Source organism: Chiloscyllium plagiosum, unplaced genomic scaffold (assembly GCF_037043375.1).
Source record: "Chiloscyllium plagiosum isolate Xiang-an unplaced genomic scaffold, Cpla_swu_hap1 HiC_scaffold_8, whole genome shotgun sequence".
Taxonomy (NCBI): Eukaryota; Metazoa; Chordata; class Chondrichthyes; order Orectolobiformes; family Hemiscylliidae; genus Chiloscyllium; species Chiloscyllium plagiosum.
The window spans coordinates 104974654-104994985 of record NW_028270146.1 but is presented as its reverse complement, the minus strand read 5'-3'; the positions used below and the strand labels follow the sequence as shown (position 1 = coordinate 104994985).

The 20332-nt window shown below is 40.9% G+C and overlaps 1 protein-coding gene across 2 annotated transcripts in view; it reads left to right on the top strand.

The window, feature by feature from the left end:
- The window catches only part of ttbk2a (tau tubulin kinase 2a), a 306526-nt gene that overhangs the window by 237645 nt on the left and 48549 nt on the right, over window positions 1-20332 (top strand). The window contains exon 14 of one of the 2 annotated variants that reach the window (XM_043698389.2): window positions 14159-14404. The exons of the other annotated variant lie outside the window; for it this stretch is intronic. Within the exon in view, the coding sequence (XP_043554324.2) occupies window positions 14159-14404 (246 nt within the window). The remainder of the gene's footprint in view (window positions 1-14158; window positions 14405-20332) is intronic. 2 annotated transcript variants of the gene reach the window in all.

The following is a 20332-nucleotide window of genomic DNA, read 5'->3' as shown; positions in this document are numbered from 1 at the left end:
CTAAGACGCTGCTTATGTGGTTTAGCGTCAAATTCTATTTGAGAGCAATCTTGTAAAACACCTTGAGATATTTTACCATGTGAAATGTTCGATATAAATAGTTTATTCCTGTTTATATCCACAAACTACCTTGTTGCTCAGCCTATATGAGGGTAAATTCTTCCAGAGTTTAGATTTGGATAGGAGATTGATCGTGTTTATTATTTTAAACCAAATATACGTAAAGCAAATCTTTAAACATAGATAGGCTGGGACTTCTTTCACTTGAGTGTAGGAAGTTTGAAGACTACCTGATGGAAGTTTAGAAAATAGTGGGAGATATGCATAGAGTTAATGGTAGTTGTCTTTGCCCTAGGATGGCGGATTTCAAGACTAGGGGGCACATTCTTAAGGTGAGAGAAGAGAGATTTTAAAAAAAGACATGAGGGGCAAATTGTTTACACAGGATGGAATGTGTGGATTGACCTTCCTGAGGAAGTAGTGCGTGTGGGTATGATTACAACATTTATAAGTACACAAATTGGAAAGATTTGGAGGGATATGGGCCAGGAGCAGGCAGGTGGGAGTATAGTTTGGGGTTATGTTCAGTGTGGACTAGTTGGACTGAAGGGTCTGTTTTCATGCTGTTACGACTCTATGATGAAAGTTTATAGCAAACTATGATTACTTTGGAAACTTGTGATTCTAAAGTAGAAGGAAATGGTTTTTTTTTTATTTCAGTGCTGTGAAAGTTGAATCTTTTTTAAAGAAACGTCAAATAGTCATTTGGAACAATTAGTAAAAGAAAGCCTTTCCAAGAAGTTATATGACCTCAGCTAAAATACTCCACAAGCGACCTGATGCAATAATTGCTGTTTTATCATTGACTTGGGTTTTTATGACTGACAAAGTGGAGACAAGGAACCAGAAACATGGTGAGGTCAATAGCAAGGCTCCTCACCAGCAGTAGGGCAGTATCATTTATAGCAGCCTTCAACCCACCAGAGTTGGAAAGAGGTTTTAGATATTTTCTCATCAACCTGTTCAGAGATGTTATGACATACGTCTGGAGCAGGTGGTTCTTGAACCCAGGCCTCTTGGCTCAGGAGTAAGGTTCAACAGAGTTATGTTCGTAGAGTATATTAGTGAGAAAAGGATTAAATTTTTATTATGATCAGATCTTTCCAAATCACCATATTTATATTACTTAATTATTTTTCTTTATATTTTGTGTAATGACTAGTGTTCCTTTGATAAAAGTTCATTTACAGCCTTGTGTGACCATTTCCAATGACTGACCACAACAGTAAACATATTGCAGAAGTAAAAGTTATGGTCTATCAAGTCAGATTTAACATAAAACTATAAGATTTCAGAACAGAAGTAGGTCATTTGGTTGATTTGAGTTTCTCGGCCATTTGGTGAGATCATGCCTGATCTGATAATTCTCAAATCCACTGGCCTTTACAGCCCTATGTGACAAAGACTTCCACAGATTCACTGACTTCTGAGAGAAGAAATTCCTACTCATCCCTGGTTTGACTGTACAACCTTTATTCTGAGATTATGTTCTCTAGTCTTAGACTGTCCCATAATGAGGAAATAACATCTTGTGTGTTTCACTGAGGTTGTCTCTCATTCTTCTAAATTCCAATACATACCAGGCCCAACCTACTGTACTTCTTGTAAGACTTGATCTAGTGATCTTTTTCTGGACTGCCTCCAATGCCAGTATATTGTTCCTTCAATAAACAGTCTAAAACTGTTCACAATTTTCCAGACCAGTGACTTGTATCATTTTAGCAATTTTCCCTTACTTTTATACTCCATTTCCTTTGAAATAAAGACCAATATTCCGTTTGCTTTCCCATTGCCCATTATGTGAATCACAAGAAGCTGACGTTCATGAGAACTCCCAAATCCCTCTGTAGCTCTCTAAAGTTAAACTCTCTGAGTTTTGTTTTAAAGTGAGCTATAAGAGTAGCAGGCAGTCTTTTGGTAAAATAATAGGAGGGGTAATTTTGCCTTGGTTGTCGGGCAGAAGACAGGTATTATTTTGCTTGAGACATCATTCTAAAAGAGTAAAGTAGCATCTTTGGTTTTTTTTTGCATCATTACAGAAGATAAATCTTATTAATTTAACATGATTCAGATAAGATTACTCATGTTTACCTTTCTGTGGAATAAAGCGAATTAATCAAACCGGCTGTCTCCTTAACCTAGTTAGCTTGTCTGCTTTTAGCTCTGTCAGCTTGTCTGTACAAATGTCTCCTTTTCATTCCTTTTTTTTGTTCTTGTTTAAGGAAAAAACATTTATATACGTAACTGACCATTTTTAGAATTCTATACGTGGATTTTGAAACTGTCCAAAATGTAATTCATAATTATTTGCATCTTCAGAGAAACACACCAACAGAAGCCCCTTGGTGGCTGAAACCCATTTTTGCAAGTTGAAAATTCAGTTTTGCCAGCTCAAAATTGGTTACCAGTTCTTTTAAAGAGCAGATGTCAGCTATTTAATGGCAGAGTCCTAGCTCCTGAAAATAAAAATAATGTTTCTATACCAATAACAGATTTCCATCCATGCCAATATTTTAAATGCGTCTGTCAGTGATAAATAGTGAAAATTGCAGCAATTTGTTTGCAAGAAGGCAAAGTAAAATTGACAGCACAAAAACAAAATAGGGAGATTAAAATGTGAAGAATTTTATCCATATCATCTCTGTCCAATGAGAGTACTTCATTCTTAGGTCCAAATTAACCCTGAGTTCTGAGGAAGCGTCGCTTGACCTGAAACGTTAACTCTGATTTCTCTGCACAGATGTTGCCAGACCTGCTGGGCTTTTCCATCAATTTCTATATCTGTCTCCAGATTAACCCTTTTTGTTAGAATATTTACCATGTTGTTGAAAGGGAACTGAAGTGGTACTATTATAGTTTTCCTGAATTTATGTTCTGCCACAAAAAATTTTAACTGCCTTTTTAAGGCTTGGATTTTGATGGCCAAATTTAGTAAACATTCGATTAATCGGCATTTGTGGGACTAGGAGTGTGCTAGCTGATCAGATATTCCAGATAATCAAGAGGTACGCATAATCACAGTAAAACCTGACCAAATAAAGCTTCAAGACATCAATATCCCTCAAAAGTTCTTTATAAAAGTATCAACACACCACCTAATACCAGTGTAAAAACACACAATAAGTAATAAAATCTTAATGCAGGGGTATAAGCATCACTGTTATGCTTTATTTATAGCATAAATACCTGAGACATTGCAGTAGATGATGGTATTTGAGGTATATAAGTTTTGTCAGTTAATCAAGAGTGCCTGTTGATAAGGTGCCGGTGAAAACATTTTGCTGTTGTTCATTGAGATCCTGCTGAACGAAGCAGAGGGAATTGCTCAGGTAACTGACGCTTCTGATGTGCAATTCCCCGATCCTTGAATCCTCGGAAAGTATACATTTAAATCATAAATATCATAGGGCTCTGGGCAGTAAAGTAAATAGATAACCAGCAACAGTGTGACAATTAGTCTAACTGCTGGGGAATTACTAGACTAACACATTGACTGAGCATCACCAGTACCTGATATCCCTACCCACCCTAAATTAACCTACATAGTCCCATCATTCACCTGGCCCTTCTCTCGCATTGTGCCTTGGTACCCTAACCACCTGGCACCCTCACTTCACACTTAGCTTAGATACTCACCCTTTCACAAGGATGTGAAAGTGACTGTGTTGCTGGACCTTTAAATCACAACAACTACTGCTGTGCAAAAGGGATGGTAGTTTGACTTCCACAAATGTCCTGCACTATGAGGGGCCTGTCAGATTTAAAGTATCCTCTGCATTTGTGAAGGAGAATTGATCAGAATGTCCAGTCAGAAATGTGGAGCTCTTTCTTGATGTAAAAGTAGGAACAGAGTGACAATTTGACTATAACTGCCCCTCGTTGAAAATTAATCCCATAAGTGAGCAAGATAGTTGCTGCAAGAAAAAGGCATGAAAAAAGCAAAAAACATTCTGATTTTATTCAGCAAATACACTTTCAAATCTGCCTTTTGAAAGTAACGTAAGAGAGAAGTTTTTGTGTGATGTTCATCCATTAATTGCAAAATGACAGGATTGAAGGCTTTTAATAGCTTGAGCTGAAAATGTGTTGCTGGAAAAGCGCAGCAGGTCAGGCAGCATCCAAGGAGCAGGAGAATCGACGTTTCGGGCATGAGCCTGACCTGCGCTTTTCCAGCAACACATTTTCACCTTTTAATAGCTTGAGACTACTTTCAGATTGCCATGCAGAGATAGTGTCTGCTTTTGTATCATAGTGCTTCTGTTATAAAATGACAACATTTGTGGCAACAAAAAGTTCTCCTGTGGTCAACGACCCTTGGATGAACTAATTGATCCATCTGTGCAAATCACCAAAACTTGTGGTTGTCTTAGCTTAGAATCTGTTCTTTTTGAAATGGTCTATGAATGGTTTTCATCAGCAATATCTCAAATAGAGCATGTTCTGTCAAGACCAAAGGTATCTTTTCCTTTCCTGACTAGACAATCTGTGGTCACCAATATAATTGAAATATTTATCAAATTCTTGCAAGTACTGAAGATCCACAGACTTAGACGTAAAGGAATACTTTAGTAAAATTCTATACTCTGGATGTAAGCTTGATCACTGAGCTGGAAGTTTGTTTTCAGACGTTTCGTCACCATACTAGGTAACATCATCAGTGAGCTTCTGGTGAAGCAGTGGTGGTATGGCCCCCTTTTTATTTGTGTTCAGGTTTCCTTGGGTTGGTGATGTCATTTCCTGTTCTTTTTGTCAGGGTGTTTGTTGATTTCCGGTTGGAATGCCGTGCTTCTAGGAATTTTCGTGCGTCGCTGTTTGGCTTGTCCTAGGATGGATGTTTTGTCCCAGTCGAAGTAGTGTCCTTCCTCATATGAATGTAAAGATACTGGCAGAAAGGTGGCAAATGGAGTTCAATGTAGCTAAGTGTGAGGTGATTCACTTTGGTAAGAGTAATAAAAAGATGGGGTACTGGGCTAACGGTCGGATACTTGGTAGTGTGGATGAGCAGAGGGATCTTGGTGTCCATGTACACAAATCTTTGAAAGTTGCCACCCAGGTAAATAGTGCGGTGAAGAAGGCATATGGCGTACTGGCTTTTATTGGTAGAGGAATTGAGTTCCGGAGTACTGAGGTCATGTGCAGTTGTATAAGACTCTGGTGCGGCCACATCTGGAGTATTGTGTGCAGTTTTGGTCGCCATACTATAGGAAGGATGTGGAGGCACTGGAACGGGTGCAGAGGAGGTTTACCAGGATGTTGCCTGGTATGGTAGAAAGATCATATGAGGAAAGGCTGAGGCACTTGGGGTTGTTTTCATTGGAGAAAAGAAGGTTTAGGGGTGACTTGATAGAGGTGTATAAGATGATTAGGGGTTTAGATAGGGTCGACAGTGAGAATCTTTTTCCACGTATGGAGTCAGCTATTACAAGGGGGCATAGCTTTAAATTAAGGGGGGGGTAGGTATAGGACAGATGTTAGGGGTAGGTTCTTTACTCAGCGAGTCGTGAGTTCATGGAATGCCCTGCCAGTAGCAGTGGTGGACTCTCCCTCATTATGGGCATTTAAGCGGACATTGGATAGGCATATGGAGGATAGTGGGCTAGTGTAGGTTAGGTGGGCTTGGATCGGCGCAACATCGAGGGCCGAAGGGCCTGTACTGCGCTGTATTCTTCTATAATCTATAATCTATACTAGTGATAGTGGTCAATGGTCTCCTTTGACGTAACAACCCTATTCACATCCATCAACATTAGCCTGGCCAAGGAAAGACTGACTACATTATTAGAAGAACCAAAGACACAAACACAAAATGCCCACCAACTTCATCAGCAAGGACAATATCGTCAAGCTAGTGGACCTATGCCTTATCACTCACTTCATCTTTAACAACAAAACCAACAGACAAACTAATGGAATACCTATGGGATCTCCAATATCAGGGTTCTTAGCAGAGGCAGTAATGCGGAGACTCAAACTGTTCCCCTGAAAAACATGGATACCGTTTTGGATACTGTTGAGGGGGACGACTTACCAGGGGCAAGCAGTGGCGCCCAGGTCTCTGGCACGGAGCCTGTCCCTGTTGCACAGAAGGGAAGGAAGGAAAGGAGGAGAGTGTTAGTCATTGGGGACTCAATAGTTAGAGGCTGAGATAGAAGGTTTGTTGGGAACGAACGAGACTCGCGGTTGGTGTGTTGCCTCCCAGGTGCCAGGGTCTGTGATGTCTCGGATCATATCTTTGGGGTCCTGAAGGGAGAGGGTGACCAGCCTCAAGTTGTTGTCCATGTAGGTACCAACGACATAAGTAGAAAGAGGGATAGGGATGTAAGGCAGGATTTCAGGGAGCAAGGGTGCAAGTTGAGAGCTAGAATAAACAGAGTTGTTATCTCTGGTTTGTTACCCGTGCTACGTGATAGTGAGGCAAGGAATAGGGAGAGATATCAGCTAAACACAAGGCTGCAAGGATGGTACAGGAGGGAGGGTTTCAGGTTCTTGGATAATTGGGGCTCATTCTGGGGAAGGTGGGACTTGTACAAACAGGACGGTCTTCACTTGAACCAGAGGGGTACTAATACCCTGGGTGGGAAATTTGCAAGTGCTATTCGGATAGGTTTAAACTAGCTCAGCAGGGGGGTGGGAACCTGAGGTGTGGCTGCAGTGCACAGGAGGATGAGAGTAGGAAGGACAGCGACAGGATTTCAGGGTCACAGTAATGTAATGGCAGACAGCGAAGTGGTTTGAAGTGTGCCTACTTCAATGGCAGAAGTATCCGAAATAAGGGAGGTGAGCTTGCAGCATGGATAGGTACCTGGGACTTCGATGTTGTGGCCATTTCAGAGACATGGTTAGAGCAGAGTGAGGAATGGATGTTGCAGGTTCCAGGATTTAGATCTTTCATTAAAAACAGGCAAGGCAGTAAAAGAGGGGGGAGGCATGGCGTTGTTAGTCAAAGATAGTATAACCATGGCTGAGAGAATTTTTGATGAGGACTTGTCTACTGAGGTAGTGTGGGCTGAGGTTAGAAACAGGAGAGGAGAGGTCACATTAGGGAGATTTAAACAATCCTTGGAGTTTTTTATAGGCCTCCGCAGAGTTCTAGGGAGGTGGAAGAGAGGATTAGTAAAATTATTTTGAGTAGGAGTGAAAGGAACAGGGTGATCATTATGAGGGACTTTAACTTCCCCAACATTGACCAGAAATGTGTACAGGAGAGTTTCCTGACACCGTATGTTGAAGGGCTGACAACAGGGAGGCCATGCTGGATCTGGTGCTTGGTAATGAACCTGGCCAGGTGTTTGATTTAGTTGTAGGTGAGCACTTTGGAGAGAGTGACCATAGTTAAGTTATGTTTAGTTTAGCGATGGAAAGGGATAGGTACATGCCACAGGTCAAGAGTTATTGATGGGGAAAGGGCAATTATAATGCGATTAGGCAAGAATTAGGATGCATAGAATGGGATAGAAAAATGTAGGGGATGCAGACAATCGAAATGTGGAGCTGGTTTAAGGAACAGATATTGTGTGTCATTGATAGGTATGTCTCTGTCAGGCAGGGAGGAAGTGATAAGGTAAGGGAACCGTGGTTTACTACAGAAATTGCACCTCTTGTTAAGAAGAAGGAGGAGGCTTATGTGTTGATGAGGCAAGATGGTTTAGATGAGGCGATGGAGAGTTACAGATCAGTCAGGATGGATTTAAAGAGAGAGTTAAGAAGAGCAAAGAGAGGACATGAGCAGTCTTTAGCAAATAGAATAAAGGAGAATCCTAAAGCTTTCTATAGGTATGTGAGGAATAAAAGAAATGATTAGGGTAGGAATAGGGCCAGTCAAAGACAGAAGTGGGAAGTTGAGTGTGGACCCTGTAGAGATTGGAGAGGTGCTAAGCAAACATTTCTCATCGGTGTTCACTCAGGAAAAGGAGAACATCGTAGAGGAGAGGAATGAGATGCGAGATATTAGACTAGAAAGGATCGAGGTTAGTTACACACAGCTGTTGTCTATTTTCACTCCTTCTAGAATTGATAAGTCCCCTGGGCCGGATGGGATTTATCTGAGGATTTTCTGGGAAGCTAAGGAGGAGATAGCAGAGCCTTTGGCTTTGATATTTGAGTCGTCATTGTCTCCAGGTTTTAGTACCAGAGGACTGGAGGATTGCAAACATTGTGCCTTTGTTCAAGAAGGGCAGTAGAGATGACCCAGGTAATTATAGACCATGAGCCTTACTTCTGTTGTCGGAAAGGTTTTGGAAAGGATCATGAGAGATAAGATATATAATAATCTAGCAAGCAACAGTTTGATTTCGGATAGTCAATATGGTTTCTTCAAGGATAAGTCGTGTCTCATAAACCTCATTGAGTTTTTTGAGAAGGTGACCAAACCTGTAGATGAGGGTAGGGCAGTTGACGTGGTATACATGGACTTCAGTATAGCCTTTGATAAGGTTCTACATGGTAGGCTGATGAAGAAATTGCAAAGGCATGGAATCGAGAGTGATTTAGCAGTTTGGATTAGAAAGTGGCTTTCTGAAATAAGGCAGCGAGTGATGGTTGATGGAAAATATTCAGTCTGGAGTCCAATTACTAGTGGTGTACCACAAGGATCTGTTTTGGGATCACTGTTGTTTGTAAATGACTTAGATGCAGGCACAGGTGGATGGATTAGTAAATTTGCAGACGACACTAAAGTTGGTGGAGTAGTGGGCAGTTTGGAAGAATGTTACAGGTTGCAGGGGGACTTTGATGAATTGCAGAATTGGGCTGAGAGGTGTCAAATGGAGTTCAATGCAGCTAAATGTGAGGTGATGCACTTTGGGAAGAATAACAGGAAGGCAGCGTACTGGGTGAATGGAAAGATTCTTGGTAGTGTGGATGTGCAGAGGGATCTTGGAGTCCATGTGCATAGATCCCTGAAAGTTGCTACCCAGGTGAATAGTGCTGTTAAGAAGGCATATGGTGTGTTAGGTTTCATTGGTAGAGGGATTGATTTCTGGAACCGCAATATCATGCTGCAACTATATAAAACGCTGGTGCGGCCACACTTGGAATATTGTGTACAGTTCTGTTCGCCCCATTTCAGGAAGGATGTGGAAGCATTGGAAAAGGTGCAGAGGAGATTTACGTCATCAAAGACATCTCAGAAATGACTGCCAGACTACTCAGACCTCTTGGCATCATGGTAGCCCACAAACTTCCCACGGACGGCATGGTGGCTCAGTGGTTAGCACTGCAGCCTCACAGCACCAGGGTCCCAGGTTCAATTCCAGCCTTGGGCAACTGTCTGTGTGGAGTTTGCACATTCTCCCTGTGTCTGTGTCGGTTTCCTCCCACAGTCCAAAAATGTGCAGGTCAGGTGAATTGCCCATGCTAAATTGCCCATAGTGTTAGGTGCATTAGTCAGAGGGAAATGGGTCTGGGTGGGCTACTCTTCGGAGGGGCGGTGTGGACTGGTTGGGCCGAAGGGCCTGTTTCCACATTGTAGGGAATCTAATCTAAAACCCACCAACACACTAAAACAGCAGCCAATAGACTTGAAAGACCCTAGACAGACAACAAGCAAAACTAATGTAATTTACAAAATACCTTCTAAGAACTGTAACAAACACTACATTGGACAAACATGCAGAAAACTAGCCACCAGGACACACAAACATCAACTAGCCACAAAAAGATATGACCCACTCTCACTAGTATTTTTACATTCAGACGAAGAAGGACATCACTTCGACTGGGACAACACATCCATCCTAGGACAAGACGTGAATTCCTAGAAGCGTGGCATTCCAACTGGAACTCTATCAACAAACACATCGACTTAGACTTCACTTACCACCCCCTGAGAAAAAGAACAGGAAATGACATCACCAACCCAAGGAAACCTAAACACAGATGAAAAGCAGGCCATACCACCAGTGCTTCACCGGAGGCTCACTGATGTTACCTAATATGGTGACGAAGCATCTGAAAGCAGCGAGCAAACCTACATGCAGAAGTTCAACCTGAGCTGCAAATTGTCCCAAAACTCGTGAATTCTGTACTCTCCTCAGGACTCCATGTAGATAATTGCACCATCTCTTACTCAAGGAATAAGCTAACTCAGCAGGTCTGCAAGCATCTGTGCAGAAGAAACAAAGTTAATGTTTCAAGTCTGATATGACTCTTCTTTTGAACACAAATTTATGATGTTAGATCAATTTACTTTGAAGTAGAATCCATATAGAGGAGGGAAAATATCAAATTAGGCTGTATTATCTATTCCTATAGGCTTGACCTCCTTTTAGCAGGCTTCTTTTAGATTCTTATTCTTTGAAATGTGTCTATGCTACATGCATAAGTAGACAGAAACCTTTAATACACTCTGAATTAGGTTTGACCTAATCCTGTGTTGCAAAAACAATTGGCATTTTTCTCAATCTGTACCTTGTTTGGATGTAAGTGAAAGTTTAATAATTCTAAGTTATATTTTTTTACAATAAATACAATATGATACTGCAAACTTGGATATAGAGGGTACAGTACTCATCCAGTAACCATTTGTTTAAGTCTGAACTACAACCCAATGAATTTGTTGTCCATGTGCACACAGAAGTTATATTTCTTCTCGCTAGATGTTCTCACCTTAACGCTGTTCTGTTGAGACTTGTAGCATGAGCTGAGGCAACCGAAGCAGCTTTAATTCACATGTTCTTCTCAAGTCCTTTATGAACATGATGATTATTGATGGTCTATTAGACCATTGAACTGGATCTTATTGCTCAGTCGTAGACGTATAGGCGTGTTGACTAAGGATCAGGAATTGCTTGCTGTTTTCTTTTATCTTCTCTGGAAAGGCAGAAAGCAGACAGTAGCAGTGAACAGCTTCTGCAAATTAGCCGCAAGAGTCCACTAGTGTTCCCCAGGGATCATTGTTGGGAATGTCAGTGTATATTAATGGCCAAGACTTGGCTATGCAGGTTATAATTTCTAAATTTCCAGATGACAAGAAACTGTTGCAAACAAGAAATCCTAACAACAACTTGTATTTATGTTGCTTACATGATAATATTGAAATCCCAAGGATCATCTTGGAGTGCTGTACAGCACAACTTGACATATAGATATTTGGACAGATAACCCAAAAGCTTGGTCATAGAAGTAGGTTTTAAGGAGTATTTGAAGGAAAAGGAATGAAGAGGCTGAGGAAGGGAATTTCCAAAGTTTAGACCTTAGCAGTAGAAGTGACAGAGAGATGCAAATTACGAATGCTCAGGAGGCTAAAATTTGACGTGTGCTGTTAATCTGTGAGGAGGTCGCAGAGATGGCAGTCTTTGAAGGGATTTGAAATGGAGAGTGAAAATTTTATATAATTTATTGTTTAAACAGAAGGTTAAAATGATAAGTGTGATGGGTAACTGGGACCTAGGGTAGTTCAAGACACGAACACCAGATATTTGGATCACATCAAGTTTATAGAAAGGAAAACAAGTCAGGTGTGTGATGGGATACTGCCCATTTTTCTGGTTGGCTATAGCTTTAAGGTCAATACTATTCAGGACAAAGCAGGCAGTTTGATTGGTACCTCTCTCATCTTTAGGATTTACTCTGTTTGCCACTGACTGTGACAGCAGTACGTACAATCTACAAGATGCATTGCAGTAAGTCACCAAGATTCCTTCAACAGCACTTACCAAACCTGTGATCTGTACCACCTCACAGGGCAAGGGCAACAGATGCAAGGAAGCACCTCTTCCAAATTGCACGTCATCCTAATTTCACTGTTGCTCATTCAAAATTCTGGGACACTGTCCTTTCCCAGCATTGAGAGTCTAACTACCCCATATGATCTGCAGCAGCTCACCTTGAAGACCATTGAGTATTGGCACTAAGTGCAGGCACAGCCAGCAATGCCAACATCCTTTGAAAGAATACAAAAACTGAAGTGTAAAATTATATATTTTGGTAAGAAAATAAGACTATATTCTAACTAAATGCTGCAATTTTAAAATGGTTGCAGAGACGTGATATCCGAGGGAGCATATATATAAAATATTAAAGGTGATCGTGCAAGATGAGTGGCAAGGGAGCATTCATTCTCCTAAATCATACATAATGCAACCCTTCAGCCTACTTCTTTATTGAGTACACTTATGGCTGACCTAGGATTTGAGCTCCACTTCCCTACCTACTTTCCATACTTGATTCCCTGACAAACCAAAATCTTGTCTACCCCAGCCTTAAATATGTTCAACGATGGGGACTGCATAATACTCTGGGTTCCAAAGATTCACAGCTCTTTGAGTGAAATAATTTCTCCTCTTCTCAGTCCTGAAAGCTTGCTCGTTATCTTAAGTCTGTGCCTCCATGTTTTAAATTCCTTGGCCAGTGTCGTAGAGTCAGAAAGATCTGCAGCACAGAAAATGGCCCTTTGGCCTATTATATCCGTGCAGATAAAAATCCGCCACCTAACTATTCTAATCTGTGGAAACTGCTGATGATAGCGAGACTCTTCAGAATCTTGAACCTTTCATTGAGGTCGCCCCTCTTTCTCCTAAACCCCAGAGAATATAGATGTTGTTTACTGAGCTTTTCATCATAGGACAACCCCTCATCCCAAGATCTAATTTAGTGAACCTTCACTGTACTTGCTCCAATGCAAGTATATCTTAAATGTGGATGCTTATCAACTTTCTGAAGTCCAAGTTGACTATCTCAAAACCATTAGCCTCATCTATAACCACTGGTCACCTCTTCAAAAAATTCAGTCAAGTTGGTGTGAAATGATGTTCCCTTAACAAAACCATGCTGACTGTTCTTGATTAATCCCTATCTCTCCAAATGCAAATCAGTTCTGTCCCTCAGAATTGCTTCCAACACCTCTCCACCACTGAGGTTAGACTGTAGTTTCCTGGTTTATCTCTTTCTTCCCTCTTGAATAACTATACTACGTTGGTAGTCCTCCAGTCCAGCAAATCTCCAACGGCTAGAGGAATTGGACATTTTTGCAAGCACCCTGCTATTTCTGTCCTTGTCTCACTTAATAACCTGGGATACATTTCATCTGGCCCTGGAGATTCATCCATTTTTAAGCCTGCCAGACCATTCAGAACCTCCTCCCTCTCTAATTGTGCTGTCCTGGGGTTGAGTTCTGAAATGATACCATACTGCTGAATACAATGCAGCTGTTACTGTTCCCAGAAAGGTTTTAGCAATGAAAGCTCCATGCTGTTGAATGCTGAAATATACAGGCCAACAATCTGCTGTAGCAGCCAATGTCAGTCAGGGCAGATTTTAGTATGTGGAAACTGTCTAATTATGTATGAACAGGGATTCTTGCTCATGATCCTCATTCTGTGACACTTGTTATGTTCACATCTGTGAATGTTTAGCAGACTTCAGTGTTCAAACACCATATGGTCATATTCCTTTCAGCAGTCAAGATGCAGTATGTAATTTTGTGCAATGCAAGGGTTTTGCCTTGATTAAAATCTCACCTAAATTGAGATATTTTCTAATCACCCTGTCCAAGGATACTATGACACACCCCTGGTGTAGGTGGGACTTTGAATTCCGGCATCCTAGCTCAGAGGTAGTGACATTACTGCTGCGCCATAAGAGCCTTCAACTTCTAAATCTAGGCTTGCATGTAAAGAATGGCCACCGGGGGCGGGGGGGGGGGGGGGGGGGGGGGGGGCAGCTGACTGAGCTGCTCGTATCTGCAAAACTACCCCAGTGGGGAAAAAAGAAAAGAACTAAGTGACTTACAAGTTTGGAAATGAAAATGAAGTGTGGTTTCAATGTTGTCTTGAACACTTTCTGGTTCATTATAGAGCCTTTCTCCATCCATCCATTCATTGTCAGTCTGCTAAAAACAAAAGGCTGCATTATCTGTTTTTTGAGTTGCAATTCAATGCATGTTAGCTATATATTTGAATGAAAATTTGTTTTTACCAATCTAGCTTTTCGTTATGAACACTGATATCATTCTAGATTGAATTCTGCTTGAACTTATATGTTAAAGTAGTTTTGAAGTGTATGAGTGTTCCTGTAGTTTGCCTGCTTTATTTTTTTCATGTGCGTAGAAAACAACCATAATCTTAAATTCACCAATATTCCCATCCATATGTTCTCACAGCTGAACACAACTCATTTGCCACATCCCAACACTCCAAGGATGCAGAGTCCCCTCCGATCCCTCAGCCCTGTAGTATTCCTATCCTCTGATTCGGATCCTCTTCTCAGGAAGCAGTCAGATTTGCACAGGAGCCAGTCAGCTGAGAGCAGTTATTCACGCTCCCCTGGTCGCAGGCAGCTACCCTTCATTCCAGGCCACACCAAGCTGCCTTCTATCATTCGCATCACCAAAGCTCAGCTCCAACAGGTGAACCAACAGATTATCTTGTTTACAGTATTTTCTACTACAGTAGAGGACTTTTAATTTAAAATGTTCCTGTGTTGTATCAGGAATAAATATTTGATTTGTTTAGAAATGCACCTGTTAGACTTTTGTACTAACCCTAGAGTTAGTGACGTACAAATGCAATTGCTTTTATTGTGTTAATATCTGGGAATTTGTTGAGAAGTATTTGCATTTAGGAACATTATCTTTTTGGGAAGAACTTTGCAACTTTTAATGAGAAGTGGTAAATATATCATTGACTTTTATCAGAATTGAAAAAATCTTTAAGGTTATATGTGAGATTGTTACTAGTATGGAGTTGATGCTTCTCACTTATTCAACAGAGCCTGTTGAAAGGTAATTCTTATTGTAATAAGCCAATCAGGACCACAATGACAAAGGTATGCTTAATATCTCTCATCGTATTAAAAGTTCATATATATCTTTTTGTAAACGTGAGATATGGTCAAAAAAGTAAATTTAGCTATGTGTTCTAACAAAGGAATGTAGACTCTATACAGTCCTAATTTTTAGACATGGGAGGAAAACATAATGTGAACTGTAGAATAACAAACTGACCCTTTTTGTAAAAAGAATTTTGAGTTCCTAATGACACCTTAATTTGAGATTAACTAAGACACTCACTTATACAAGAAATTTAAATATTGTATTTTGTATCTGCTCCAACCCCATGCATTTTATTTCATGTCTACTATAAATAAAATCTGTCTTTGTACTGCTGTCTAGATGGCTATATTAGGTTATCGTGAAGATTTTTGGAAATGTCGTGAAGGTATGTCTTGTAAGTTCCATGTACCTTGGTACAATAATACTTGCCTTGTATCATGGAAACAACCCACTGTTCAACATTATTAATCTGTTGTGATGTGTAATGCCCCTGGTTCTCTAGGCAAAAAAAAATTAAGTGAGACACCATTCAAAAATATCAGAAATCAATAGGTTAATTCATTTGTTTATCAACTTTCGAAGAATGCTATATTCTGAGAAGATTTGTTTATATTAAATGCATCAAAAACATACTTGCAAGCTGGAATGCATCAGTGCTGTAGGTTATATAAATGCTGCTTGGAAAGATTTAGATATTAAGGTAAGAATTAACTGAAGGTGGTTATGGCAATGCAGACAAGCTAGCAATCAAAAGATCAAATGGATGAGATTTTTTTTACATAATGCTGACTGTCCACCAACCATGGATTTTGAAAGAAAGAATTTGCATTAATAAGACACTTGTTGACTTCAAGGACCCCATAGATGTGAATAAGAAAAAAAAGACTTGGAAAATCAGGGGTATTTATATTAATATAGATGGGGATGTTGATTTGATGGAGATATTTAAAGCTAAAGAAGAGTGGGATTGGTTAAATAAAGACTTTTTCCAGTGATTGAACAATCTCAAACAATGGGAGCATTGATGGAAGATTTAAGGCCAAATAAGCTTTTAACTTAATGGTTGTGAGCTGAACTATGAGAGGCATCCTAGTGAGAGCCACACAAAGCAAGAATATTTGAGGACTCAACAATAAATTGACATCATGGTTCCCAGCCATGGATCATTTTGGCAGCTTTCTTGAAATCGGCTCTATTCCTATTCTTTCACCTGGAGAAGGATGTATAGTGTAAGACTGTACAATGAAGGGAGGGAGTAAAAAGAGGGAGGAGGTAATGACCTGCATTTGAATAGCATCTTTCACAAGATCTAGATGTCTCAAATCCCTTTATTACTTGCAGTGTAATAGGCATTGCAATTTAGAGTAAATATATTTTAAAAGTTTAGTATTAAATACTGCATAAGACACTACTAAAACCATGAAACAGGTTGGTCAGCATCTGTAAATGGAACAAACATGATTATTCTTTGGACAGCCTTTCTTCAGAACAGAAGAAACAGTGACTGGCATAGGCCAAACAGCCTTTTGAATTTGCTTTGGTGTTCAGTATCATAACTGAATGTGTGCATTAATTTCACTTTCCTGCCTATTTGATTTCCTTACCCAAAAATCTACCCAAACTCAGCCTTAATGCGTTGCCTTATGTATGATTTATGATCATCTTGTACCATTTTGATACCAAAATACCAAACAAGGTTAATGATACATGGCCTATTTTCCATTTTCAGTGTTGATACAATTGTGTATCAAAGCTATTCTGAGCAAATCAAACATCCAGCTGATGAGTCATCTGACTCTATTCATTAGCATACTTTCTCTCCATGGATACTCACTGAGCTGCAATGATCTCCAGCATTTTTTGTTTTCAGTTCAGGTTCCAGCAAAAAGGATTCTGGGTAATCCAAGATGGAGGACGAGAAAAATTTCTGGCTGTAACAGCTGCTCCATTTTTGAGGTATTTTAGGTGCTGGAGGTGATTTCTTTGAATTCCAGGAGCAGCAATTGCTGTTTTATATGCTGTTGCGTTGTTTTGGAACTTTGGGGGGAAAAAAATCAAAACAACAGCAGTTTTAAAAGGGAGAAGAACAGACAAAGGAAGCATGTGGTGAGGTCAGTGCAGGAGAGAAAGAAACTGACACTACCTTTGCTGTTTGAATTCATGTATCGCTGGACATCGGAGTGTGTCTGGAAAATTAACAAACAGTGAAATTCACAACTGATCTTGGAGGAACTGTTGGGTGAAGTTCACAGCACAGAAGCAGATGTAAGTGTATTATTGTTTTAAGTGTGACCTAGAGAAAATCTACAGTAGTGAGTAGAGTGGGTTCTTTCTTGATTATATGTTTTTGGAGATATGTCTCTTGATTAAACTTAAAATATAAGCCATAACTATTCATTTAACCTGGGGCAGTGTTTGTAGAGGAATAAGACGGTGTTATTTTCTGGGTCTGTAGATTGTGAAGAAGAAAAAATGACCTTCAGTAGAGTCATATGTGCTTCTTGTCAAATGTGGGAGTTTAAAGACAATTTAAGGATTACAATGGATTATATCCGCCATAAATGCTGCTGTCTGCGAATCTTATCAAATCGAATGGATCGGTTGGAGAGACGGTTAGAAGCAACGAGGAATTTGCAACAACAACAGCATGTGATGGATGGTAGTTATAGGAAGGGGGAAAAGTCTCTGATACAGTCACGTAGATTGGTTAACTCCAGGAAAGGTAAGAGGTAGGCACCCAGTGCAGGAGTCTTTTGTGGCTATACCCATTTCAAACAAGTATGCTATTTTGGAAAACGTGGGGGAGGGAGCAGGGGCAGGGGCGCAGGGGAGGGGAGTGGATGGATTCTCAGGGGAACGTAGCACGAACAGCCAGGTTTCTGGTATTGAGACTGGCTCTAATGCAATGAGGGGTGCGTCGGGTTCCAAGAGATTAATTGTGTTAGGGGATTCTCTAGTCCGAGGTATAGGCAGACGTTTCTGTGGCCACCAGCAAAAAATCAGAATGGTGTGCTGCTTCCCTGATGCCAGGATCAAGGGTGTCTCAGAGAGGGTGCAGAATGTTCTCACGGTGGAGAGGGGCCAGCAAGAGGTCATTGTCCACATTGGAACCAATGACATAGGAAGGGTAATGGTTGAGAGTCTGAAGGGAGATTAGAGAGAGTTAGGCAGGAATTTAAAAAGGAGATCCTAGAGGGTAGTAATATCTGGATTACTGCCGGTGCTACGAGCTAGTGAGGGCAGGAGTTGGAGGATAGAGCAGATGAATGCATGGCTGAGGAACTGGTGTATGGGAGAAGGATTCACATTTTTGGATCATTCAAATCTCTCTTGGGGTAGAAGTGACCTGTACAAGGACAGATTGCACCTAAGTTGGAAGGGGACTAATACACTGGCAGGGAAATTTGCTGGAGCTGCTCGGGAGTAAGTGGGGGGGTGGGGGTGGAACCCAGGGAGATAGTGAGGAAAGAGGTCAGTCTGAGACTGATACAATTGAGAACAGAAGTGAGTCGGGCAGGCAGGGACAAAGCAGAGAACAAGGTAGGACTAATGAATTAAACTGCATTTATTTCAATGCAAGAGGCCTAACAGGGAAGGCAGATGAACTCAGGGCATGGTTAGGAACATGGGACTGGGATATCATAGCAATTACAGAAACATGGCTCAGGGATGGGCAGGACTGGCAGCTTAATGTTCCAGGATGCAAATGCTACAGGAAGGATAGAAAGGGAGGCAAGAGAGGATGGGGGAGTGACGTTTTTGATAAGGGATAGCATTACAGCTGTGCTGAGGGACGATATTCCTGGAAATACATCCAGGGAACGTATTTGGATGGAACTGAGAAATAAGAAAGGGATGATCACCTTATTGGGATTGTATTATAGACCTCCTAATAGTCAGAGGGAAATTGAGAAACAAATTTGTAAGGAGATCTCTGCTATCTGTAAGAATAATAGGGTGGTTATGGATTTTAACTTTCCAAACATCGACTGGGACTGCCATAGTGTTAAAGGTTTAGATGGAGGGGAATTTGTTAAGTGTGTATAAGAAAATTTTCTGATTTAGTATGTGGATGTACCTACTAGAGAAGGTGCAAAACCTGACCTACTCTTGGGAAATAAGGCAGGGCAGGTGACTGAGGTGTCAGTGGGGGAGCACTTTGGGGCCAGCAACCATAATCCTATTAGATTTAAAATAGTGATGGAAAAGGATAGACCAGATCTAAAAGTTGAAGTTTGAAATTCTTAGGCAAGAACTTTCGAAAGCTGATTGGGTGCAGATGTTCACAGGTAAAGATACGGCTGGAAAATGGGAAGCTTTCAGAAATGATATAATGAGAATCCAGAGAAAGTATATTCCTGTTAGGGTGAAAGGAAAGGCTGGTAGGTATAGGGAATGCTGGATGACTAAAGGAAAAGAAGGAAGCATGTGTAAGATATAGACAGGATGATCAAGTGAATCCTTAGAAGAGTATAAAGGCAGTAGGAGTATACTTAAGAGGGAAATCAGGAGGGCAAAAAGGGGACATGAGATAGCTTTGGCAAATAGAATTAAGGAGAATCCAAAGGGTTTTACAAATACATTAAGGATGAAAGGGTAACTAGGCAGAGAATAGGGCCCCTCAAAGATCAGCAAGGCGGCCTTTGTGTGGAGCTGCAGAAAATGGGGGAGATACTAAATGAGTATTTTGCATCAGTATTTGCTGTGGAAAAGGATATAGAAAACATAGACTGTAGGGAAATAGATGGTGACATCTTGCAAAATGTCCATATTACAGAGGAGGAAGTGTTGGATGTCTTGAAATGGTTAAAGGTGGATAAATCCCCAGGACCTGATCAGGTGTACCTGAGAACTCTGTGGGAAGCTAGAGAAGTGATTGCTGGGCCTCTTGCTGAGATATTCGTATCATCGATAGTCACAGGTGCGGTGCCGGAAGACTGGAGGTTGGCTAACGTGGTGCCACTGTTTAAGAAGGGCAGTAAGGACAAGCCAGGGAACTGTAGACTGGTGAGCCTGACCTCGGTGATGGGCAAGTTGTTGGAGGGAAGCCTGAGGGCCAGGATGTATTTGGAAAGGCAAGGACTGATTAAGGTTGGTCAACATGGTTTTGTGCGTGGGAAATCATGTGTCTCAAACTTGATTTGAGTTTTTTGAAGAAGTGACAAAGAGGATTGATGAGGGCAGAGCAGTAGATGTGATCTATATGGACTTCAGTGACACATTCCCCATGGTAGACTGGTTGGCAACGTTAGATCTCATGGAATACAGGGAGAACTAGCCATTTGGATACAGAACTGGCTGAAAGGTAGAAGACAGAGGTTGGTGGTGGAGGGTTGTTTTTCAGACTGGAGGCCTGTGACCAGTGGAGTGCCACAGGATCAGTGCTGAGTCCTCTACTTTTTGTCTTTTGTGTAAATAATTTGGATGTGAGCACAAGAGGTACAGTTCGTAAGTTTGCAGATGACACCAAAATTGGAGGTGTAGTGGACAGCGAAGAGGGTT